General features: G+C 42.6%; 1 protein-coding gene across 1 annotated transcript in view; it reads right to left on the reverse strand.

The window, feature by feature from the left end:
- Positions 1–27,257, reverse strand: part of RAF1 (Raf-1 proto-oncogene, serine/threonine kinase) — a 2,753,658-nt gene that overhangs the window by 223,341 nt on the left and 2,503,060 nt on the right. The window contains exon 17 of the mRNA XM_044078072.1: positions 22,946–22,992. Coding sequence (XP_043934007.1) covers positions 22,946–22,992 — 47 coding nt within the window. The remainder of the gene's footprint in view (positions 1–22,945; positions 22,993–27,257) is intronic.

Here is a 27,257-nt window from a genome sequence, read left to right on the forward strand (position 1 = left end):
TACATGTGGTGGGTACAGGGGAGGGAAGTTTTTACAGAACCTGTCAGCTAACAGTTTAGCTATGTCCACAGGCTCAGTATATGTGGTATCATTAACTACCAGTTCGGCACAAATCTGGGCCTTTCCTTTTAGGTTATGGATGTAAATAAAGATTGCCTTATGGTTGCCCTTAGTTGAGGAAGCTAATTTGGATTTGTAGTTTGCTTTGGAGGACTTCACAAGTCATCTTATTGGCTTGTTTAAGCTGAGGAGGGAGTATTTCCAGTTTAAGGCTCTCTCCCTCTTACTCTTAGACAGCAATTTCTTCCTCTTATTGTAAAGCCTGTTAATGGCAGTTGTACACCAGGCAGGTTTGCTCTTTCTTGAGGAGCTTGTTTTGTTCTTATCAGGTACGGCACAGTCAATGCAGTTATACAGGTGTTTGCATAAAGCACTGCTGTAGGACTCAGCATAGTTGCAGTTCCATCTGAGGATGGACATGCAGTAAAAGCTATTTATACCATCCAGTAAGAAGTTATAGTTTGCTTTGGAGAAGTTTTTTGTTTAGTTGCTGCTGGGGGGGGGGGGGGGGGTCAGGTGTGACAGTTACTTCGAATGAGACTGACTTGTGATCAGATCTCACTGGGAAGACCTCTCAGTGAGGCTACTACAGTGGTCTCCCATACTGGTAAGCACCAGATCCAAGATGTTGGCACCCCTTGTGGGGGGTGCCAACCAGCTCATCCAGGGCACTGGAGTTAAAGTCGAGGAACCTTTGGGGAACTGAGGTAGAGCACAAGCAATTTACCCAGTCAATGGATGGGTAGTTAAAGTCGCCAAAACCATGTTGTTCGGATGTATTGATAGACTCAAGTAGATCCAAATAGGCAGAGTGGGTGTTCTGATTCAAAGTGGGGGTCCCGTAGCTGACAATGATTTGAACAAGTGTCCTCAACAGTTCACTGTACATGAAGTATCTCCAGGAAACATACTGTTTTACCAAATCTGAAGGAGTATTTATCTTTAATGAATATCAAAATACCACCTTCTTTAGTTTTCATCCCTTCAGTATGTGGTCTGAACATGTGGAAGGAGGTGTAGCCCGGTATGGCTGGGGTGCTCGCCACAGCCTTGAATCAGGTCTCCGTGACTGCACAAATGTCTATCTCTTCCCAGGTGAGGACTGCTTCCAGTGAGTGCAGTTTCATATTAAGACTCCTAGCATTTAGCAGCATAACCTTGAGGTTGTTTTAGATGGAGTTTTTTACATAAGGAATTTTGTCTTTGAGATACTGCCTTAAAAAAGAGACTATGGGGGTGGCAACAGCCTTAGCCAGTAGCCAAAATCCCAGGGGTGACAGATGAAGACCATCTTTGGCAAAGCATCGACGTCTGTCAATCATGTCATCCCAGGCTAACAGATACTGTATCCCCTTAGAATGACACCAGAAAAGTACAGTTGTGTATACTTACCAGAAAAATGTAGATGTTCGAGTGTATTCGCTGTTGCAGTCATTACATTTGGGTTATCTGTTTGCAGGTAGCCCTCAGTCGGCCTGATTAACAAAGTCTTGGGTCCTGCATCGGTTGCTGTCGCTTCTTCCATGACGTCAGGTCGTCAGGGGTATAAAACATGCAGCTGACGCCATTACATCAGTTTTTCTTGCCCCAGATGTCAGGTGCCCCCCCTAACAGGAAGCAATTAAATATAAAAGCACAAAGATATACCTCTAACAAAAAAGCAAATGCACCAAAAAGGCTTTTAAGCATAGTAAAGGAAAGTAGAGGTATAGCCAAAACATGTTAGGGGGCTTGAGGGAGGGTAAAGTACAGTTGTGTACCTACCATGAATGTAGATGTTCGAGTGTATTCACTGTTGCAGTCACTAGACTTGGGTTATCCTGCTGACAGGCTACCCGCAGTCGGCCTGAATTCCAAAGTCCTGGTCCAGCATCAGTTGCTGTTGCCTCTTCCCTGACGTCAGTGTGCCAGGGGTATATAAGATGCAGCAGACGCCATTTTCTTCAGTTTTTCTTGCCCCAGATGTCAGGTGCCCCCAAGAAGGTAGGCAATATATATATATTGCTTATAAAAAAATACAGTAAAATAAAAACAATACCTTAACCTACAAGCAAATACACCACATAGGTTGTATAGGATAGAGAAGTATAGATAAGTCCAAGCAAAGAAGGGGGCTGGAGGGTGGGTAACCTGGACTGCAACAGTGAATACACTCGAACATCTACATTTATGGTAGGTACACAACTGTACTATGTTCATCATGTTTCACTGTTGCAGTCATTACACTTGGGTTGAATCCCAAAGCTGAGGTAGGGCAACTGGGTCTAAATAGGATTAGGAGTGGCTATGAGGCCCTGCAGAACTGCAGTGGCAAAGCCTGCTCTGGATTTAGAGTAAAGAGGTAAGTGATAATGTTTGGTAAAGGTGTGCACTGAACTCCAAGTTGCAGCCTCCAAAATTTCCTTGGGTTGGTACTCCTCTAAGAAAGGCTGCTGAAGTGGCTGCTGCCCTGGTAAAATGTGGCCTAATATTCTTAGGCACTGACTTGCCATGCTGTGTATAGCAGAAACGAATACAGTGTCCTATCCATTTTGAAATAGTCTGCTTTGAGATGGCCTTTCCTTGTGATCCTGCAGCATAGGCTACAAACAGTTGCGCAGTTTTTCTGAAAGCTTTTGTTTTGTCCAAGTAGAAGCGTAGCTGCCTGTGTATGTCCAAAGAGTGCAGAAGTCTCTCACCTTTATTTTGGGGATTTGCATAAAATATTGGCAAATTAATTGTTTGGTTAAGAGCCACACTGGATACCACCTTTGACATAAATGTTGGGTTTGTCCTTAGAGAAACCCTGTCCAGATGAAAAATGATAAAAGGTTCCACTGCCATTAATGCCTGTAACTCTGAGACTCTTCTTGCTGAAGTTATTGCTAGGAGCAGAGCAGTTTTCCATGATAAGAATTTTATATCAGCTGTATTGGCTGGCTCAAAAGGAGGCAGTGTGAGCTTTTCTAAGACAAAGTTGAGGTCCCAAGTAGGTATCTGTGCTCTCCTTGGGGGTCTTATGTTTTTTGCCCCTCTGAGGTACTGTCTTAGCAGTGGGTGAGAGAAAATAGGAGGTTCCGTATTGTAATGAGCTGAAATGGCAGAGGCATGGATCTTAATTGATGAGAAGGATAGGCCTTTGTCCAGCATCTCAGTTAGGTATTGTAAAATCTGAGGAATATTTGGAACAAGTGGTTCAAGTCTTTGTGCCTGGTTCCAAGCATAGAATCTCTTCCATTTTTCTGCATAAGATTTCCTGGTGCTGGGCCTCCTGGCTTCCCAAATGACATCCATAACAGCTTTAGAGAGAGGTGTGTTCTGAGTGGTTATATTATCTGCCATGCAGCCAGATTTAAGGTTCTGAGTTGGCTGTGCAGGATCTGATTGTTTTGTTGAGTCAGAAGATGAGGAATTTGAGGCAAAGTCCAGGCTGGGCCTTGAGACAAGCTCTTTAGGATTGGGTACCAGTGCTGGCGTGGCCAGTCTGGCAATCAGAATCATTTTTGGCTTCTCTTGTCTGACTTTTAGGAGCACCTTGGGAAGGAGAGGCAGTGGTGGAAAGGCATAAACTGTTAGGGTTTTCCAGCTGAATGATAGAGCATCCACTTTCCATGCTTGCGAGTGACAAGTCCTTGTGCAGAATCTCTGTAGTTGGCAGTTGTGAGGGGAGGCAAAAAGATGTATGTCTGGGCATCCCCATTTCCTTGTTATCATGCTGAAGACCTGTGGATTTAGTTTCCACTCATGAGGGTCCATGAGTTTTCTGCTTAGTTCGTCTGCCAGAGTATTTTTCTTTCCTGGCAGGAATTGTGCCTGCAGATGTACTTGATAGGTCAGAGCTGTGTTCCACAAAGTCATGGCTTGCCTGCAGAGGGGGTAGGAATGTGTGCCCCCTTGCTAATGTACCACATAACTGTAGTATTGTCCGTCTTTAGTAGTAGTTGTCTTGGATGTAGTACATCCTTGAAGGCTGTCAGGGCATTCTGTACAGCTAGCATCTCTTTTTGATTGATGTGAAGATGCATTTGGTCCGTGGGCCACGTGCCCTGAATACATTTTCCTGCCATGTGTGCCCCCCAGGCATAATCCGATGCATCTGTTGTTAGTGTCTGCCTGGCTGTGGGTAAAGTGAAAGACTGTCCCTTGTTGTGGTGACAGGCCAGGGCCCACCATCGAAACTCCTGTTGCAGGCAGGGAATAAGAGTTATTATTGTTTGCAGACTGTGGCAATGTTGAGTCCAAACACTTTTTAGATACCATTGTAGCTTCCTCATATGCAGTCTTGCATATGGAATTAGCAGGATGCAGGATGCCATGAAGCCCAAAACCTGCAGAATTTTTCTTGCAGGTAGCTGGGTCTTTGTTGCCATCATTTGAAAGTAATGAGTCAGCTGCCTTTGCTTGTCTGACATGAGCTAAGCCATCTGAGCAGTTGTATTTAAGCTTGCACCCAGGAATATTATCTCTTGAGAGGGCACTAGTTTTGATTTCTTTTCGTTAACTGTGTACCCTAGGCAAATTAGTAATCTTTTTACAAACGCCAGATGCTTTAGTAGAATGTCCTTGCTCTCTGCTTGAATAAGGCAGTCATCCAAGTAAGGATATATTTGAATTCCTTTTTGTCTGCAAAATGCAATTACTGGTGCCAGGCATGTTGTGAAGACCCTGGGAGCAGTAGATAAGCCAAAGGGCAGTGCAGAGAATTGGTAATGCATTGAGCCAGCTATGAATCTGAGGTATCTTCTGCAAGACTGCCTGATTGGAACATGCAGGTATGCCTCTTTGAGGTCCAAAGTAACTAGCCAAGCTTTCGTGCCCAGCATGGGTAGAAGTTGCTGCAGTGTCAACATTTTGAATTTTGGAACATACAGGAAAGTATTTAGGATTGACAGGTCCAGTATTGGTCTCCAGGCTTTGTCCTTTCTGGGTACTAAGAAAAGTCTTGAGTAAAATCCTTGCCCCTGTTCTTGCTGTGGTACTTTTTGAATAGCTCTCCTATCCATGAGAGCAGAAATTTGTTTTTGTGTCTCTGTCCATTGATTCTGTGGCAGGTCTGGCATACCTTTTGACCTTGGTAGGGTGTGAAAGTGGAACCTGTAACCCTGAGAAACAATATTCAGTACCCATTTGTCCCGGGTGATCATGTGCCAATTTTGTGAGAAAAGGGCTAGTTTTCCCCCTAAGGGTGCTTCCAAAAGGTAAGTGCTTGGCATTTGTAGAGGGAAGTCATTGGGACTGTTTCCTATAAAGTTGTGATTTGTCTTCCCCGCCTTTGGGGGCTGATGCACCCCATTGTTTAGGTCTGTATGAGCCTTGGGGCTGAGATATGCCTCTTGGGTGTCTGTATCTGCCTCTTTGTGGCCTGTCTGACACTGGAAAGGACCAATTTTAAAAGGCCAGTTCCTGCTAAATCCAGGTGGCTGACCCTGTAAGAAATCCTTTACTGTCTGCATTGATTTTGCTTTATCCTCCATTTTCTTTAACACCTCTTCTGTCTTAACACCAAACAAAGTATCATGCTGTAATGGAGCATCCAATAATTTTGCTTTAACATGATCAGGTAAACTTTGTTCTTTTAACCAAGCATGCCTTCGAATGACAGAACCTGTAACTGTGGCTCTGCAAGAAGCCTCTAATGAATCAAAACCACACTGCAGAATATGCTTTCCCACTTGTTCAGCTGCATGCAATAAATCCTGCATTTTCTTATTGTCAAGACATTCTGAGCTTGTAAGCATTTTCTGTTTTAGCAAAGACATTAGGTATTGTTGATATTTAAGCATGTGAAACTGGCAGTTTAAAGCCCTTACAGCTAAAGTAGCAGAAGTGTAAACTTTTTCCCCCATCTATCCAGTGCTCTAGAATCCCTATCAGAGGGAACAGGGTTTTTGCAGTGGAAGCCTTGACCCCTTTGGGACCCTGAGAAATTGTTTCTGGGTCAGCAGCAGGGTTTTTATAAAGAAATTTATGAGAGTCTGGGACCCTGTAAGTACCTATCTGGCTTGACTGGTGCAGGGGGTAAAGAATCAGGAGACAAACTGGATTTAGAAAAAACATCAACAACAATATCTAGTACAGGGGGGATAGCAAGGGGCCTGTGCTGAGGCAGTAAAAGAAAGTCTCTGAGCCTTTTCTTGGATTCTGAATAATCCTGGCTCTCCCATTGGAAATGTTCCCTCATGGTGTGCAAGGTTTCCCCAAAAGAGTAATCCTCAGGAGGAGAGGCTGAAGGGATAGATTCTTCAGTGTCCGAGTCCTCATAGGGAGGAAGAGAATATCCCTGTTCTGAAGAGGAATCGGAGGAAATAGAAACCTGGTCAGAGGAGTCATAGTCAGTGTCTTGCCTAGGCCTTTTTTCAGGAGGGGGATGGGAAACCCTGATCAAAGTAATTAGGTCCTTGGCCATTTTAAGCATCTGTTTCTTTGGCATGGATGACTGTCCAGGAGAATGCTGTACTTGTTTCTTTGTCTTTAATGGTGTTTTAGACTTTGCCTTGGCTGCTGAAGTGGACTTGATAGTAAGCTGTGTAGGTCTGAAAACACCCTCAGAAGCCGATGCCTGCTCAGCAGCTTTGGACCCATCTGAGGGAATAGTTTCCCTAGGCCCAATACCTTGAGTTTTCAGAGGCCTAGTTGTCTCCACATGCGAGTCGGAGGCGGCCTGTGGCTCTGAGGTAGCGGGTGTCAGGGGCTGCGAAAGCGCCTCACTGAGAACCAGCGAACCGGCGACTGGCCTAGAGGAGGCTTCGTCGTCGGTTTTGGATCTCGGATGCCTGTCCTTTTCTTTGTCTTTGCGTTTTTTATGAATTCCGGTCGTTGGTTGTTTCAACGGCATTATGTAGTTAAACCTTCGGCCAAAGTAATGTAGAGCAAAATCAAACCGACACTTAATAGTGCATTAGTTGAATCTAGCACAAAACCGACAACTAGCAACATCGTGGTCAGGGCCTAGGCAAGGAATACAGTAAAAGTGAAAATCCTTATGAGGTATTTGCTTCCCACAAGAAATACAATTGTTAACTTTTACTGACATCGGTTCTGGAGCAAGAAAAAGTTTCCCCAATGGGGTACTTAGCTTTATTGAAGACTTCGGCTCTGAAATTCAATTTCGAAAATCTCAGGAGTCAGCCGACCGGCACTTGCGAACTGCTTTTGCTTCGGGCACCGCGTGGCAAGAAAGACTGAAGAAAATGGTGTCGGCTGCATCTTATATACCCCTGGCGCACTGACGTCAGGGAAGAGGTGACAGCAACCGACGCCGGACCAGGACTTTGGAATTCAGGCCGACTGCGGGTAGCCTGCTAGCAGGATAACCCAAGTGTAATGACTGCAACAGTGAAACATGAACATCCAGGACTGCAACAGTGAATACACTCTAACATCTACATTTATGGTAAGTGTGCACAACTGTACTATGTTCTTCGTGTTTCACTGTTGCAGTCATTACATTTGGGTAGATTCCCAAAGCTATGGATGGGAGGAGGAATTTAGATAGCATTAGGGCCAGCTATAAGGCCCTGCAAGACTGCAGTGGCAAAGCCAGCTCTGGATTTAGAGAAAATTTGCAAATGATAATGCTTGCTGAAAGTATGTACAGAACTCCAGGCAGCAGCTTCTAGGATGTCCCTGGAAGGGACGCCTCTGAGAAAGGCTGTAGAGGTAGATGCAGCCCTGGTGGAGTATGTGGTCTGATCCCCTGGGGGATAGGTTTTCCATGGTGCTTATAGCAGAAATTAATGCAATGGCTTATCCATTTAGAAATTGTTTGCTTTGAAATAGCCTTCCCCTCTGGCCCTGCAGCAAATGCCACCAGCAGTTGTTCAGATTTCCTTTGAGGTTTAGTCCTGTCCAAGTAGAATCTAAGCGGTATGTGCACATCTAAGGAATGCAGTATTCGTTCCCCTTTATTCTGTGGATTGGGAAAGAAGGTTGGCAAATGAATGGACTGATTAACAGCCACAATGGATACCACCTTGGGCATGAAGGATGGATTGGTTCTGCGGGACACCCTGTCCACATGAAAGATGATGAAAGGCTCCACTGCCATAAGGGCCTGTAATTCAGATACCCTTCTAGCTGAAGTGATTGCCAAAATTAAAGCCGTTTTCCAAGAAAGAAATTTTAAGTCTGCAGTAGCAGCTGGCTTGAAAGGAGGTGGAGTGAGTTTCTCCAAGACAAAGTTAAGGTCTAGGGCTGGGGTTGGAGCTCTTCTGGGTGGTCTCAAACTTTAGGCCCATCTGAGGAACTGCTTGAGCAGTAGGTGAGAGAAGAGGGGATGTTCTGTGTTATAATGAGCTGAAATGGCTGAGGCATGGATTTTAATGGAGGAAAAAGACAGGCCCTTGTGAAGCATCTCAGTTAAGTATTGTAAAATCTGAGGTAAATTGGGTGCTGCTGTGCTCATCCCTTGAGACTGGTTCCAGGCACAGAATCTTTTCCATTTTTCAGCATAAGATTTTCCAGTACTAGGTCTCCTTGCCTCTAAAATGATATCCATCACAGGTTTGCTGAGGAATGGTAAAGGAGAGATTAAGTAATTAGCCAGGCTGCAAGGTTCAGTGTTAGAAGCTGAGGGTGCAGAATCTGGTTCTCCTGCTGAGACAGCAGGGAGAGAGTCTGAGGCAGGTGCCATGGAAATAACCGTGATGCACTGCTCTGGAGGGGGTACACCGGTGTTGGCGTGGCCAGTCTGGAGCAATCAAAATCATCCTTGGTTGCCCTGTTTGATTTTTAGTAGTACTTTGGAGAGCAGAGGCAGAGGGGGGGAAGGCATAGACTGACAGGTTTTTCCAGCTGAAGGACACAGCATCCATTTTCCAGGCTTGTTTGTGGGGAGTCCTTGTGCAAAATTTGTCCAAATGATAGTTCTGGGGAGAGGCAAACAGGTCTATATCTGGGCTCCCACATTTGCTTGTCAACATGTTGAAAATTTTTGGTTCCAGTTTCCACTCGTGTAGGTCCATGAGGGTTCTGCTTAGTCAGTCTGCCAGTGTATTTAATTTTCCTGGCAGGAATTGAGCTTGTAGGTGCACTTGGTAGCTCAAGGCTGTGTTCCACAATTCCATGGCTAGTCTGCAGAGGGGGTAAGAATGTGTACACCCCCCCCCCGCTTGTTTATGTACCACATAACAGTGGTGTTGTCCATCTTTACCACTTGCTGTCCTGGAAGAATGTGGTCCTTGAAGGCTGTGAGAGCATTCTGTACAGCTAACATTTCTTTTTGATTGATATGCAGGTGCATTTGACTTGGGTTCCATTTGCCCTGAATGCACTTCCCTGCCAGGTGAGCCCCCCATGCATAGTCTGATGCGTCTGTTGTTAGGGTTTGGGCAGCAGGGGGTGGTGTGAAAGATGGTCCCTTGTTTTGGTGGCAGGCCTCTGCCCACCAAAGGAACTCTAGGCGTAAGCAAGGTATGATAGGAATCATTGTTTCCAGGTCTTGAGAATGTTGACACCATAGGCGTTTTAGATATCACTGTAGTTTCCTCATATGCAGTCTTGTATATGGAATTAGAAGAATGTAAGAGGCCATGAACCCCAAGGCTTGCAGTATTTGTCTTGCAGATAGCAGGGTTTTTGTGGCCACTTGTTTGAAGTAGGTTGTCAAATGAATTTGTTTCTCTGGCGTAAGGTAAGCCATCTGGGAAGTTGTATTTAAGCTTGCTCCCAGGAATATAATTTGTTGACAGGGTACCAGGTGTGACTTATTTTCATTTATGGTGTTAGAAGTTAGAACCCTTTGTACAAAGGCCAGATGATTCAATAGTATGTCCTGGCTTTCTGCCTGAATTAGACAATCGTCCAGGTATGTGTATATTTGAAGATTTCTTTGCCTGCAAAATGCAATAACTGGAGCTAGGTACTTTGTGAATACCCTGGGCTCAGTAAATAAGTCAAAGGGCAGTGCAGAGAACTGATGGTGCATGTAGCCTGTTTTGAAGCGTAGGCATCTTCTGCAAGATTCCCTGATTGGGATGTGCAGGTATGCTTCTTTTAAATATAGTGTTGCCAACCAGACATCTTTGCCTAGCATAGGAAGTAAATGGTGAAGAGCCAGCATCTTGAATTTTGGAATCTCCAAATAGGTGTTTAGAGTAGACAGGTCCAGGATAGGATGCCATGATTGGTCTTTTCTGGGTACCAGGAAAAGTCTTGAGTAGAAACCTTGTCCCTTTTCCTCTTCTGGTACCAGTTGAATAGCCCCCATGCTTGAGAGAGAAAGTACTTGTTTTGGGCCTCTGCCCACTGATTTGGGGGTAGGTCCGGCCATCCGCTTGGTGTTGGCAATGTGTGGAAGTGAAATCTGTATCCCTGGGACACTATATTTAAAACCCATTTGTCCTGGGTAATGAGTTCCCAATTCTTTGCATGAATAGCAATCTTTCCCCCTAAAGGGGCAGTCAGTTGATAAGTGCTTGGAAATATTAAAAGGAAGTCATTGAGACAGTTTACCATAGGGAGGAGTCTTATTATTTCCAGATTTGGAAGTGAAGACCCTCCCACTGCTTAGTTCTGTGTGTCCCCTGGGACTAAAACCTGGGGTGTTTGCTATGTCTGGGTTTGGCTTGAGAAGACCTGGAAGGGGATGGAAAGGACCAATTCTTAGAGGGCCAGTGCCTACTAAATCTAGGAGGCTGAACTTGTAAAAAATTTTTAACAGTTTGCATAGATTTAGCTTTCTCTTCCATCTTTTTAAGTACTTCCTCAGTCTTGTTGCCAAACAGGCAGTCCTGATTTAAAGGAGCATCCAACAATTTAGCTTAAACATGATCAGGCAAAGATTGCTCCTTAAGCCAAGCATGCCTTCTGAGCACAGACCCAGTAAAGTACAGTTTTGTACCTACCATAAATGTAGATGTTCGAGTGTATACCCTGCTGCAGTCATCACACTTGGGTTATCCTGCCATCAGGGGGTCCCGCAGTCGGCCCAAATTCCAAAGTCTTGGTCCGGCATCAGTTGCTGTCATTTCTTCCCTGACGTCAGTGTGCCAGGGGTATATAAGAGGCATCCAATGCCATTTTCTTCAGTTTTTCTTGCCCCAAATGTCAGGTGCCCCCCCAAAAGGTGGTCAGTAGATAGTACCAATAATGAAAGTTTAGCACAAACAAAACATCCCTCCAGCTATAAGCAAATACACCACAAAGGTTGTATCAGATTTTAAGGTACTGAAAGGTTTTAGTTAGGTCAGAGGGGATGGAGAGAAGGTAACCTGGACTGCAGCAGGGTATACACTCGAACATCTACATTTATGGTAGGTACAAAACTGTACTATGTTCATCGTGTTACCCTGCTGTAGTCATCACACTTGGGTAGAATCCCAAAGCTAAGGATGGGAGGTGGAGTCAAACAGGGTTAAAGGAGGCTAGAAGGCTCTGCAAAACTGCAGTGGTGAAGCCAGCTCTAGTCTTAGAGTAAAGTGGTAAGTGATAGTGTTTGGTGAAGGTGTATACTGAACTCCAAGTTGCAGCTTCCAGAATATCCTTGGTTGGCACCCCCCTGAGGAAGGCTGTAGATGTAGCTGCTGCCCTGGTAGAGTGGGGCCTTATGCTAGCAGGAACTGGTTTTCCATGGTGGATGTAGCAAAAACGTATGCAATGTCCTATCCATTTGGAAATGGTCTGTTTTGAGATGGCCTTTCCTTGTGATGCTGCAGCATAGGATACAAAAAGCTGGTCAGATTTTCTGGAAACCTTAGTTTTATCCAAGTAGTAACGTAGCTGCCTGTGAATGTCTAAGGAATGCAGGAGTCTTTCTCCTTTGTTCTGTGGATTTGGAAAGAAGGTGGGTAAAAGGATGGTTTGATTTAGAGCCACAATGGATACCACCTTAGGCATAAAGGAGGGGTTAGTTCGTAGAGAAACTCGGTCTTGATGAAAAATGAGGAAAGGTTCTACTGCCATTAGTGCCAGAAGCTCTGAGACTCTTCTGGCTGAAGTAATTGCTAGCAGCAGGGCAGTCTTCCATGATATAAACTTTAAGTCAGCTGAGAAAGCTGGTTCAAAAGGAGGTAGTGTAAGTTTTTCCAGAACAAAATTGAGGTCCCAAGTCGGTGTTGGTGCTCTCCTGGGAGGCCTAATGTTTTTGGCCCCTCTGAGAAACTGCCTTAGAAGTGGATGTGAAAATAAGGGAGGATCTGTGTTGTAGTGAGCTGAAATAGCTGAGGCATGGATTTTAATAGATGAAAAAGAAAGCCCTTTGTGTAACATCTCGGTTAAATATTGTAGAATCTGAGGTATGTCCGGCCGAAGGGTATTTTGGCCTTTAGCTTGGTTCCAGGCGCAAAACCTTTTCCATTTGTCTGAGTAGGCTTTCCTGGTGCTGAGCCTCCTGGCTTCCAGAATAACATCCATAACAGCTTGTGAAAGAGGAGCTGGCTGGCTGCTTAGGTGATTTGCCATGCAGCCAAATTTAAGGTTTTGAGCTGGCTGCGTAGAATCTGACTGTCTTGCTGTGTGAGCAGATGAGTAATTTGTGGTAAAATCCATGGTGGACCCTGGGCCATATTCCTTAATAGTGGGTACCAGTGCTGGCGTGGCCAGTCTAGGGCAATGAGTATCATTCGGGGTCTCTCCATCCTGACTTTCAGCAGCACCTTTGTGTGAAGGGGCAATGGAGGGAAGGCATATACTGTCAGCATTTTCCAACTGAATGAGAGTGCGTCCACTTTCCAAGCTTGATGGTGAAATGTCCTTGTACAAAATGTTGTTAGCGGATAGTTTTGGGGGCTGGCAAACAGGTCTATGTCTGGGTGCCCCCATTTTTGAGTTATCATTGCAAATACTTGTGGATCCAGTTTCCACTCGTGGGGATCCATGATGTTTCTGCTTAGGTCGTCTGCCAATGTGTTCTTTTTCCTGGCAGGAATTGAGCTTGTAATTTAACTTGGTAAGCCAGTGCTGTGTTCCACAAGGTCATTGCTTGCCTGCATAGAGGGTGGGAGTGTTTACCCTCTTGTTTGTTTATGTACCACATTACTGTGGTGTTGTCTGTCCTTATTGTAAGCTGTCCTGGATGTAAGAGGTCCTTGAAGGCTGTCAGGGCATTCTGCACAGCTAGCATTTCTTTTTGATTGATGTGCAGATTCCTTTGATCTGCAGTCCATATGCCTTGAATGCACCGTCCTGCCATGTGTGCCCCCCAGGCATAGTCCGATGCATCTGTTGTCACAGTTTGCCTGGCTGGGGATAAGGTGAAAGGCTGACCCTTGTTGATGTGACATGCCTGTGACCACCATAGAAACTCCTGTTGAAGGCAGGGAATGAGAGGTATCATTGTTTCCAAGCTGTGGCTGTGTTGAGTCCATACGCTTTTTAGGTACCATTGTAATTTCCTCATATGCAGTTTTGCAAATGGTATTAGTAGTATGCAAGATGCCATGAAGCCCAAGGCCTGCAGAATTGTTCTTGCAGGGAGTTGGGTCTTTGTTGCCATTGTTTGGAAGTATTGAGTTAATTGTAGTTGTTTGTCTGGTGTCAGATAAGCCATCTGGGCCGTTGTATTCAAGCTGGCATCCAGGAATGTCATATTTTGTGAGGGCACTAGTTTTGATTTCTTTTCGTTTACTGTGTACCCTAGGCAACTTAGAAGGTGTTTTACAAAAGCCACATGTTGTAAGAGAATGTCCTTGCTTTCTGCTTGGATGAGGCAGTCATCCAGGTATGGGTATATTTGAATTCCTCTTTGTCTGCAGTATGCAATTACTGGTGCCAGGCATTTTGTGAAGACCCAAGGTGCAGTAGATAAGCCAAAGGGCAGTGCAGAGAATTGGTAATGGGTTGAACCTGCAATGAAACGGAGGTATCTTCTGCAATTTTGTCTGATAGGGACATGCAGGTATGCCTCCTTGAGGTCCAACGTTACTAGCCAAGCTTTGTTGCCCAACATGGGAAGAAGCTGCTGTAGTGTTAGCATCTTGAATTTGGGTACTTGCAAGAAGGTGTTCAGAATTGAAAGGTCCAGAATGGGTCTCCAAGCATTGTCCTTTCTGGGGATTAGAAAGAGCCTTGAGTAAAATCCTTGGCCTTGCTCCTGTGTAGGTACCAGTTGAATGGCTCTCATGCCCATGAGAGCTGTAATTTGTTTTTGTGCCTCTGCCCATTGATTTTGTGGCAGGTTTGGCATTCCTTTTATCCTTGGCAAGGTGTGGAAATGGAATCTGTATCCTTGTGAGATAATGTCTAGGACCCATTTGTCCTTTGTGACGATGCGCCAGTTGTCTGCAAAAAGTGCTAATTTTCCTCCCAAGGGAGCTGCCAAGAGAGTTTTGCTTGGCAGTTTGAGGTTTAAGTCACTGTCTTTGCCTTCTAGTAGTTTGGGACCTATCTTTTCCTCCCTTCTGTGTTGCAGTGCCCCATTGTCGAGGTTTGTAAGGGATTTGTGCTTGTCCTCGGCACCTGTATTTACCCTTCTGTGGTCTGTCAGAAGCTGGAAAGGACCAATTTTTGTTGGCCAATTTCTGCTGAAGCGTGGGGGCTGTACCTGTAAGAAATCTTTGACCGTCTGCATAGATTTTGCCTTATCCTCCATTTTCTTTAAAACCTCTTCTGCTTTAACCCCAAATAAGACATCCTGCTGCTTACAGCAGGGTGCATCTAGTAACTTTGCTTTAACATGATCAGGCAGAGTTTGTTCCTTTAACCAAGCATGCCTACGTATAACAGACCCAGTAACAGCTGCTCTACAGGAAGCTTCCAAGGAATCAAATCCACACTGTAAAGTATGTTTGCCCACCTGTTCAGCTGCATGCAACAGATCCTGCATTTCCTTGAATTCAGACTGTTGAGGGTGCATGCTCATCCTTTGTTTTATTTGAGACATTAGGAATGGCTGTTATTTAAGCATGTGAAATTGACAATTTAGTGCTCTCATAGCTAGAGTAGCTAAGGTGTAAACCTTCTTCCCCCACCTATCTAGTGCTCTGGAGTCCCTTTCAGAGGGTACAGGATTTTTGGCCATAGAAGCCTTAGCCCCTTTGGGACCCTGGGAGATTGTCCCTGGATCAGCAACAGGGCTTTTGTAAAGGAATTTGTGTGAGTCAGGCACTCTATAGTATATATCTGGTTTGGCTGGAGCAGGAGGCAGAGAATCTGGATTTAGACTAGATTCTAAGTAAACATCATCCACAATATCTAAAACTGGGGGGATAGCAAGTGGTCTGTGCTGGGGGAGTAAAAGAAACTCTCAGAGCCTTTTCTTTGAGTCGGAGTAGTCCTGACCTTCCCAGTGGAAATGTTCCCTCATGGTATGTAAGGTTTCCCCAAAGGAATAGTCTTCAGGGGGGAGAAGCTGAGGGAATGGAATCTTCAGCATCAGAATCTTCATAAGGGGGAAAGGAGTAATCCTGTTCCTCAGAGGAGCCTGAGGAAACAGACACTTGATCAGCGGAGGCATAATCCTCCTCTAGTCTAGGCCTTTTGTCGGGGGGGGGGGGTTTGGGAACCCCTGATTAAAGAAATCAAATCTTCAGCCATTTTAAGCATCTGCTTCTTAGGCATGGGGCCTTGAACTGGAGACTGAAGTGCAGTCTTTTTTGGTTTTAGAGGAGTCTTAAGCTTAGCATAAGATTTTATGGTAAGAGTAGTCGGTCTGAAGACACCTTCTGAAACCGAAGGTGTTTCTACAGCACCAGCTTCTCCTTCTGCAATGTCGTCGGTAGGGCCTAAAGAAAATGGCTGCATCGGCCTAGAACTCTCTGCAAGAGAATCCGAAGCGGTCTGGGATTCCAATTCTGTGGTAGCCAGGGGCTGCGTAGGCGCGTCACTGAAAACCGGAGAACCAGTGACTGGCCCAGCCAAGGCCTCAGAGTCTGGCTTGGATCTAGGCTGCCTGTCTTTATCTTTGCGTTTTTTATGCACGCCGGCAGTCGGTTGCTCCGACGGCATAGTGTAATTAAACTTCCTACCGAAGTAGTGTCGTGCGAAATCAAAGCATCGCTTTATAGTTCGCTTATTGAACCTAGCACAAAACAGACAACCAGTGACGTCGCGGTCTGGGCCTAGGCAAGGTATACAATAAGAATGAAAGTCCTTATGAGGTAATTGCTTCCCACAAGAAATGCAATTGTTAACTTTTTCTGACATCGGACTGAGGCAAGAAAAGGTTCCCCAACGGGGTACTTAGCTTTGAAGACTACGGACTGAAACTCGATTTGAAAATCTCAGGTGTCGGCCGAACTGCTTCTGCTTCGGGCACCGCGCGGCAAGAAAGACAGAAGAAAATGGTGTTGGATGCCTCTTATATACCCCTGGCGCACTGACGTCAGGGAAGAAGCGACAGCAACCGATGCCGGACCAAGACTTTGGAATCTGGGCAGACTGCGGGACCGCCTGATGGCAGGATAACCCAAAGTGTGATGACTGCAGCAGGGTAACACGATGAACATCAGCAGCCCTGCAAGAGTCCTCTAATGAATCAAAACCACATTGCAAAGTATGTTTTCCAACTTGTTCAGCAGAACGCATTAAATCCTGTAATTCTTTATTTTCCGCACATCAGGAATCAACATCATTTTCTGTTTAAGCAGTCCAATAACATGTTGCCGACACTTTAACATATGAAACTGGCAGTTTAAAGCCCTAATGGCTAAGGTTGCAGAAGTGTGAACCTTCTTACCCCATCTATCCAGCACCCTGGAGTCTCTGTCAGAAGGGGAAGGATTTTTAGCAGTAGAAGCCTTAATACCCGTTGGCCCCTGTGAAATAGTCTCTGGATCTGCAATAGGATTTTTAAAAAGGAACTTGTGGGACTCAGGGACCCTGTAGTATCTGTCAGGTTTTCTGGGAGCAGGAGGCAGGGAATCAGGGGCTAAACTAGATTCCGAAAAAGCATAATCAACAATGTCTAGTACAGGAAGAATAGCTAAAGGCCTATGCTGAGGTAAGAGAAGGAAATCCCCAAGCCTCTTTTTTGAATCAGAAAAATCCTGGCTTTCCTAGTGGAAATGCTCCCTTAGAGTATGTAAAGTTTCCCCAAAAGAAAAATCCTCAGGAGGGGAAGCAGAGGGAATGGAGTCCTCTGCATCAGAATCTTCATAAGTAGATAAGGGCAAATCCAGATCATCAGAAGAATCAGAAAAGACAGAATCCTGATCAGAAGATTCATAATCAACTTCAGTCCTAGGCTTCTTAGAAAGAGGGGGGGGTGTTGCCTACCCCTGATTAGAGTCATTAGATCTTCAGCCATTCTTATCATTTGTTTTTTAGGCATAGAGGCCTGAGCATGTGGCCTGGGCGTCGGTTTTTTAGGCATGGATCGAGATTTATGCCTAAGTATAGAAGGAGGCGTCTGTTTAATATGCAAGTCCATAGGCCTGAATACACCTTCAGAAGCCGGTGCCTGCACAGCGGCTCCGGACCCATCCAAGGTAGAGACATCCACGGGTTCCATAGGTGAAGCATCTCATGGCATACCAAACTCCGAATGGGTCTCAGTAGAGGCCTGCGAATCAGAAGTAGCGGGTATCAGGGGCTGCAAAAGCACCTCCCTCAGTACCGGCAAACTGACGACAGGCTTAGGAGAAGTGTCATCGGCAGTTCTGGACCTCAGCGGCCTGTCTCTGTCTTTATCTTTGCGTCTTTTTGTAATCTCGGTAGTCAGATGGCTAATCGACGACATTTCTGGATAATTAAACTGAGAACTGAAATATTTAGAGGCGAAAATATACCGACAATGGATAGTGCGCTGATTAAATAAAGCACAAAACCGACAGCAAGGTACATCGTGGTCAGGGCCTAGGCAAGGAATACAGTACGAATGAAAATCTTTATGAGGTATTTGCTTTCCACAAGTAATGCAATTATTAACTTTTACTGACATCGGTAATGAGCAAGAAAAAGTTTCCCCAACGGGGTACTTAGCTTTAGTTGAAGACTTCTGTTCTGAAGCTCGAAAACAAATCGCTCATTGTCATATGTACTGACTGGCGTGTGAGAGAGCATGGATTCCAAGTTGTTAATATAGTTGCGTCTCTCACATGTTGAGTTTGTGTGGACTAGGAGTAGAGAGTTGTCAGTGAACATGAGGCAGTTGTTACACTGTCTCAGGATGCCCATGTTTACCAAGCTTGCTGGAGAAACTGTGGGAAATTGCCCATCCATAGAATACAAATACAATTAAAACTGCTTTACAAGAGCAAAAGCAGGCACTTAAAGTTAGTTGAGAGCAATGGGCACCTCAGATCTTTCAGTATCTCAGTGAAGAGCAGGTTTTAGTGCTCAAGTGATACAAAACAGTCTAGATTCAAAAGTCTGAATCCAGCCTATGCTACAAAACACACAGGAGCATCAGAAATCAAAAGTGCATAAGATCACAATCACAACAGCAAAAAAACAGTTTAAATAAAGCTGCAATTCAGTAGAATACTGTCCTCAATTTAATCAGGCTACTGACAAGCAGCAATGAATGGGGAAGAATAAATGCAGTTGAACACTTGAGTAGAAGCAGCAACATAAAATAGAGAGGCATAAAAACAGTATGAGGAGCAGCTGAATAAAGTGTACTTAAGTAGAACGGGAGGAAACAGAAGATAACTCAAGGCTAAGAAGCTAAGGGGATGGGCCTTCACAAATGATCTCACTGTACTCAGTAGAATGAACTGATACGATTGGGACTGGAAGGAGTGTCCAATATCAAATTGTAGAGGCGGGCAACTCAAAAATCACCAAGTTTTAAGACCACCACCACCACAATTGGCTGGTGGGGAAAAAAAAGGGAGACAGAAATCAGAACAGAGATAAGGATTCAGTTCACAAAGCCTAAAATACAGTTGCATGGTTTACACAGATATGCATCACATATTGTTTTAGCTAATCAGAAGCGTAGAAAACAGTTGAAAATAAGCACTTATCTTTTGCAGTCTCATATTAGGTTTTTGGAAAACATCAGAGCAAGGGCAGAAGGCCTATCTTACTGCAGCTTTGAACAAACAAGCACAAACCGGTTCAAATACTGGCTTTTAAAGCAGAGAAACAGGAACCAGCCAAAGTTCAAATTATCAAATCAAAATGCCCTAAACAGAACCCTGCATCAGTAACTCTAGATAGACCACACCAAATTGTAACCTCCTTCCACGAGGGCACAGGTAGACCTCTCCAGACAAAAGATTAACAATTTGCAAGCTCCAAAGGTTACAAACAGTACTAGATTGAGCAAACCCTGAACCTAGTGTATGCTTGTGTTTTTCAAGTGCAGCAAGTAAAATAGATGGAATAAACAGATGAAAAGTAATTACAGTTGTAAGAGGAATTCAATTAGCAGACAATTAAAAAATGCAGTAAAATATAGGTGCACAGTTTAAACAAACAGATATGCAGAAAATACTGTATATATACACCTAAAAATCCATGAACAGTGCCTGCGGCCTGGCTTGCTTTCAACATTTCTTAGGTGGGATGCAAGAAACATAAGTGAATTGTTTACCCGAGTGAGACAACGGCCTAAATAAAGCTCATACTGTATTGCTATGCCTACGTGTAAACTGCAGGGTATTTTATCCATTACCTACAAGTCACTATAAAGTAAGAAGGTATTACAAATTTTCTATTTTCTACATATGTACTGCACATATACCTAGGGTGACCAAAAGTATGGATGTTAGCATAAAACTGAAAGCTGTAAAATTCCCCAAAGCAGGCATGTACCCTATTTACTATGCAATTAATACTACTGGAGGTGACACACAAACTAAACTGATACAGGGAAGGATGGACCAGTTTGAGTTGAAGTCATGAGTTTCATAGGCCTAACTAAGGAAATCTCTGCCAAACTGCAGCCTTGTTTACTGCATATACTTCTCATCATTCATCTGCATACAGAGACAGCTGGCACTGGCAGAGTACTGAAAAACAGTAGAAATCTTGACACCATTACCTTAAAGGCTCTGAAAAAAATATGTTTTGTGATCAATGTAGACTAATGCTCAAGACTTGGGAATTAATTACCCAAGGAGCCAGCTAGCTGACCATCTTGCCACAACTCAGTCCTGAATGGATTAACTATTTAGCTTTTGAACATTTGTGTTCTCAGAGAGACAAGTGTGAATTGTTGCAATCAATAACTGACCATAGTTTTACAAAACAGAAATACAGGGCTTGACATCGGGCAGGGGAGACAGTCTCAATGAAATTGCCTATTTGACCAGTGGCTGAATATACACTAACAGCAATAAAAAAGAAATTACAGAGCCCCATGGCAACACATAGTACACAGAAAAAAATAATTTGAACTACCACCAAACAGCCAACAGAGATCTTGCAAATGGTCTTGTAAAATCTCCTAGTCTACTGACTCAAATGCCAGTGAAATTGTTAGAAAAAAATTGAAGACTTCTTCTGATCTCTCTTATCTAGATCACTGAACACCTCCACTAAGGCATTTTTAGTACCTCTTTTTTTTTTTTAATACAGAGGAAAAAAAAATATCTAGATCATCACTGGCTGAAAAAAATGGTCCTCTAAATGCTATCCCCCCAACTTGTTAATCTTAGCCATAGATGGATGACTACTGGTCAGGTCTACTTTAACAGTTTTTTTTTTTAAATAATGTTATCTTTTTTAAACAACAGTATCCTTTTTACAACAGCATCCCCATGGAAGACCCCCTAAAGTCTAAAGTATTTCCAAGCAGCCCATTAGGAATATAATCAAGTTTTTTGGACCATACAGCTGCAGAAAGTGGTCACAATCAAGAGATCATCGCCACATTCTCAAACACAAACAACAAATTTAAGTTTCAGTTTGTAAAGGTTCTGATATAACAAATGAGAGAAATAGAAAAATACTGTTTTTTCAGTGACCCTTCCACTCACACATCCACCACGTCACTTCTTCTATTAGAGGTTATACACATGATCTTTAAGTAACACTTTTAAAGTTGGGCCAGTCATAAAGGAACAAGGCTATTACAACTGCCTCAAATAATCCTAAAATAGTTATGGGGTTTGTTGAACATTGGTATTTTTACAATTCTCTCTTTTTCAAAGGACGATGAAATTTTACTGCTGTCACAAATATTTTTGTCTGTCATTGGGAACACAAGCATTTTATTTATTTATTTATTTTTTATCCCCCATGTACTGGATCTTGCCCAATGGTTCCCCTTCTTGCACCCATTTAACAAACTGTTACTTTCCTGGGGTGGGAGCCCCATACCCTTGCATTCCTCATTAGCCCATTCCTTCCCCAAAGAAATAAGTCAGACAGCAGGCAGTGGACCAGTCTTCCGGAGTCAGAGGACTACCCCTCTCTAAGCAGTCTCCTTGAGGTCCACAAGACCCGCATGCCCTGGAATATATACATACAACCACATGCTGCTCTATAGTTTTACGCAGCACACTGCTAACTGCATGTGCTTGGTAGGTTTCTACCTCATGGATGAAACAACCAGTGCTCCTTCTTGGTGTCATTCAAATAGTTCATCAGAGCCACTTCCCTCCACAAGGATGGGCGGGCCCACCTCAACCGCTCATGCCCATCCTCCTAGCCTGACCCATGCTGTCTCAATGCTTTTAGCCGAATATGGGCTATATGGGCTGCATTCGGGGTTGCATCCCTGTGTGCCACAGGGTTAGGTCCAAGAATTTCTTGATTTTGTGCAAGATATGCTTGTAAAAGGCTTTGATATCATACTAGAGGATATGCTATTAGGTGTCTGGATATCAAACTATGGATTAAAAAAAAGTAGAAAAGCTAAAAGGATGGTAAAATAAATGAGACTGCGGCAAATTTGCTTTCAATTGCTAATAACTCTTATTCCCTCATACACAAACATTTAACTACATTTAATGAAACAAGTATAGAGAGAAGAATGAGGGTGTTCTGAACAAGTATGTCCCCTTTTAAAGAAGAAACCACAAAGGCTTTACAGAAACATTAACCAAGATCATAAGCTGTACAAATTTAACCAAGATGCTTCTCAACAGACTTAAAAGGTCATTCAAAAATGCATGAAGTGTGAAGAACCATTTGGTTTCTGAGAGTATGAAAGGTGTAATGCATGGGGATGTAAAAGGAACATTCTCATGCAGTAAATGCTCAAACTCCGATAATAACAGTAAAAGTTAATGCATTCACATTTGGTTTGACAGTTCTATAGTACTAGTTCATTGCTCAAACTGTCATCCTGTTTTAAAAAATGTAAGAAAGATCCATTTAAAAATCCAGGGCCATGCAAGACGTGCACATCAGGGTCTTTAAACCTGTAGAAAAGCATTTTTGTGAAGCAAACAGAGTCTGGATGAAGTGAGATGCTCTGCTGTCTTAAAGGATGAAACTGGGACTTCTTCCATAAGGGTTAAAATATTTCAAAAGGAGGATATTTGGTGCATATACAAGTTTAATATATTTAAGCCAGTAGGTTACAAGGGGTATGGGAAATCCTCCTGATAAAAATAACTAAGATTCCTGTTCAGGGAAGTAGCTTACTGGCAATGCCTAAGCTTTTTTTCTACTATACTGAGCACAAACAAAATTAATGAATGAATTTATGACGTGTGAATGCAAGGGGTACACACTACCCACCTACTCCTCCACCAAAAATAGAACTGGCAAAGTACTGGAAATACACAAAAAATTCTTCACAGGTTTAGCTTTTCGGATTCTACACTTAACTGCAAGCTTTGGTACCATCACAGCTCTTAATTCACATCACTTATTCCATTCTAGTTTTCATTCTGCACTTTCTGATGCATGTTCATTCTATATATGGAAGCCCATTAGGGAGCTTTCTTTCTCCACTTAATAGCCCAGCATAGATTCGAGATAAAGCCTTGCTTGCTTTTACCTTCCTCTCTCACACATTCAAGACAAGAAAAGCAGAGCATAGTTGATGTCCCTACCTCAGAACTGGCCGTAGCGCATAATGTATTCAGTATCTTTACCAGTAACTGCTGGAAATATCAATAAAGGATACTGTTTGACTTCATGTCTCTGTGGATGATATGCTTCGCATGTAGATAACTGTAAAGAAATGCAAAAGGTAGCAATCTTTAATTGAAGGACAGTTTCACAGATCTGTCTCCAAAATAAATCATCAGTGAAACACATACTTAAAATGCTGATTATCTTGCTCTACTAAAAAAGGAACAGAGTCTGATCATGAAACGCCAAGCGAAATGACTACTGAGTGCTGAGGAATGAATACTATGTTGCGGCTGTGCTCCAGGAATAAACTCATGGCTACAGCTATGATACATTTCTGTACGTCATTTGAAGCTGAGGTCTTTACAGTGCAGATTACTAATAAAATCATAAAAGATTAACTAAATGAACTAGGAGGACAGAAACCACCAAGGATGTTCAAAAACACCAACATTTAAACCTTAACATACAAATATTACATCACATTTCTACAGTTTTACTTTCTTTGAGTATTCAGTCCTACTCTGACATCTGGCACAAGACTAGATTGTGCTCATAGTCTATGTAAATTCATGCAGGGATTATTCTGAAAATTAACAAAGTCTGCCAGGCATTGCAATGTGTATCACAATGAAAGGAGTAGATGCTGGACAGCTGAGATACTTGCTGTTATGGGATTTATGCAAAACACACACCCAGTGAGATATGTATAAAGCACACAGTGACCATGCACCTGGCATTCAAATACATATTTATTTTTTATACTACATAATACTAACAACATGGCTTACTACTCCTAAAGTAAATAGAATAATGCCAAGAAATACAAATATGTATACAGAATACCAGGAAAAAGTTTAAATTTATAGTTACATTTTATTAAAAACAAAACAAACACTGTAGAATTAAATATCCTCATTGCGCTAATGAACTTATTTTGGGGAAGGGTATACAAAACTGTTCATATGCAAAAAGGAACAGCATGCATACCACTAAATGGATTTTAAACATAAGAGATCTTGTAATGAAATTAATTTGTGTGTAGAACATGTATAAAACTGACCATCCATACATTTTCAATACCTACTTTACCTCATTCAAAGTAGTGGGGCAGCCACAGCCTATCCTGGCATACAATGGGTGTAATGAAGAAAGCAATCCATGCCAGTCTATTAAAGGACAATGTACATACACCATGGAGATACCTAGTGGCAATTTTCTGAACATTACTAATTCACAGAACATGCCATTGGGATGGGGGAAGAAACAAGAGCCACAGTGAAAATCCATGAATATACAAGGTGAGAATGCAGTTCCACAAAGAAGGCATTCCTGTTAGAAGCTGAATCACAGCAAAGCACTGTGAGGCAAGCAATGCCCACTGTTACACACAACATTCATACACTGTAAATGCTGTATTATGCAAAACGCCTTTAAGTTCCCATTTAACACATGTGCAATCTGGCCTTTGGTCACATAGAATGTTACCTGCTAATTACAATTAGATGCTTGTTAAAATGTTCATGTCTTTATGCATTTGTACTTATTGGGAAGTAACTTGTGGTATTCCAATAGGGCTGCTGGAGATGGCTAATCATTACGTATTTGCTGAAATTTCAAAATTCATAGTTGCTGAAACTGCAATCACAGGCATGAAATGGTGCCAAAGGTCCTTCACAAGGCAATTTAATGCCATCTCAAAATGGCACAATGACACAGGTACACATACATTAACAGAAAAGGAAACAAGCCATTGTGACATTTTCATTATTTTTATGCAGCATACATGTTTTTCTTTTCAACACTAATCTTTCACTCCATCGTTGCATAAATTGCTGAATTCATGTCTTATCTTAAGCTTCACTCCTCTTACTGAACATTAATTTGTATGCATTGTTGCCACAAATTCCATTTCAATGTAATCTGTTCCATTCCTTTTCTAAATATATCACCTCCAGTATTTAATCGTCTTCACAACATTCAGTACGTCTGTTCTGGCTGATTTAGAGTTCCATTTTCTAGTCATTACTTTTTTGGAAGCCAACAGCACTAACCTTAGTAAGACCTTAAGATGGTTAGGCAATTCATATGCTATACCTCAGATCAAAATAATAATTTCCTCGGTAAAAAACATTTGCTCATCCAACATTTCTGATGAACAATTCTGCAGGGAATGTTTATAATCTGCCAAATCATTATACTTCCAAAAAACACACTCCCAATTTCCTCTCTCTTGCCCAACCCTCCTCCAGCATTTACTACCTACCTATAGAAAAAAAAATCTCTGAAGTCCACCTGGAATATAAAAATGTTTATGCAAACATTTTCTGGTAAAAAAAATCCTGCAACTTTTGACTGCATATTTTGGAGCCATAAAGATAACCTCCCATTGTTCCTTTATAAACTCCCTTTCCATCCTCTCTTTCTGATCCTTCCAAATTCCTCTGACTGATTCTTATAATTACAGGGCAATATTTTGTATGCCCTATTAATTGTACCTTTTTAACAGCAGCTTATTTCTAGACTCTACTAAAAACTCTACTAGAGTTGGCCTATCACTTAGCACTTCATAACCCTTTCTGTTTGCTTATATTCTAATATCAATCTCTGTAAGGGAAGTTAGTTTCTAACCTGTACTCCAGACTCCAAACTTAGCTTCACAGACTGCCATTTTTCCTTCCCTACTTACTTTGCTCTCAATACCCTGTTTCTTTGCTAATTTTCTCCAGCAAATTATAATGCCCTCTGGCCTATTTTCTATACCACTACTTATAATCATCCTTACTGGAAAACTCTCCATTCTGCTGCTGGCTTAATTCTTAGAATATTTTGTACTACTTTATGGACATAACATTCAGTATGGTTGCTATAATTCTCCTTAAGGACTTGGATACAAAATCCTACTCATCTTATTTCTCACCCCCCCCTCCCGTTTTACCATCATCCCTTTCAATTTCGATTTATAACCTTCTGCTTGTGCTATGCATGAGCTTTAAGTATGAAGCTGTAAAGTATTCCTTCAAAACAGGTAATCCTAAACAACCTTGTACTATGGAGAGAATCAACTCACCCTCTTAATTCTTGCACTTTTCCACTCACAAATACATTCCTTCAAACTCTATCATTGTCCCCAACTTCTCCTCTGATTGATAAAAATAAGTCTGATCTGTAAATAAAGCAAAAGGGAATAAACCTGTTCACTGTTTGTATGTTACTACCCATATCTATAATCAAGAGCTTCCGGTTTCTCAACTTTTTTTATTACCTTTTGTCTAGTCTCTGCTCCTATATCCCTAGCCACCATAACAGATTTGTTTTTAACCAGTATACCTAAATACTTCATCTCAAGTCCCTATAAATATAGGTATTTCGGATCCAATTCATGTCTGTGTAGATAAATTTATCACAATAACATCCATTTTCCCTTCATTAATTTTATATCATGTAAAGAATTAAAATGGTCTTAAAATGTTCCACAACACAAAGTACAGATGTGTAAGTAAATTTACCATAACAGTAGATGCTCAAATGATCACTGCTGTAGTAGCCTTATCTACATGGGTTATATCTTACCAAGAACATAACACCAAGACAACTTCTAAAGCTTCAAGACACATTCCAAGTGCCCAAACTGTCAGGCAGCTTCAGCTGAGCTGCTAAAAGACAAGTTTGAGCTCCAAGCCCTTTACAGCTTTCCTGCCAACAGACATAGGGAGGCAGAGCCCTGACAGGGCAATGCTAGGAAGCAAAAAAAATAAATAGAAGTCTACATCCTGGCATAAAAAAACACACAGATGGAGGGAGGGAGTGGCTACTGCAGCAGTGATCATTTGAACATTTACTGTTATGGTAAGATTACTTACAAAACTGTACTATGTTCATCATATTGATCAACTGTTGTTGTAGCCTTATCTATATGGGTGGATTATCATAGCTTGCTAGATTTGGGAGGTAGAAGGAGAAGCGTCCAGGAGCCCATGGAGAATGGTCCTTGCAAAGCCTGATCTAGCCCTAGAGGAGGGATCAAGTTTTTAGTGCTATGTAAGAGCATGTAAAGAGGATCAAGTTGCAGCTTCTAGACTACTTCTAGAATCCAACCCTTTCCAAAAAGCCATTGATGAGGTCTTGTTAGAATGAACCTTGACCCTGCCTGGAAAAATTCTGTTGTGATAAGTATAAAAAGAGGCAATGTCCTTAGACAACCATTTGGAAACAAAAGAACAGGAGACCAGATCATCTGAAAGATTTTGTTCTGTCAAGATAGTACCTCAGTTGTCAGTGGACATTCAAAGTATGGAGTATCCTTTTCCCTCATTTTAAGATCAGTAAAGAAAATGGGGGAATGGACAGCTTGGCTTAAAGTA

This window comes from Protopterus annectens, chromosome 7.part0 (assembly GCF_019279795.1).
Source record: "Protopterus annectens isolate FY-2018-M chromosome 7.part0, PAN1.0, whole genome shotgun sequence".
Taxonomy (NCBI): Eukaryota; Metazoa; Chordata; order Ceratodontiformes; family Protopteridae; genus Protopterus; species Protopterus annectens.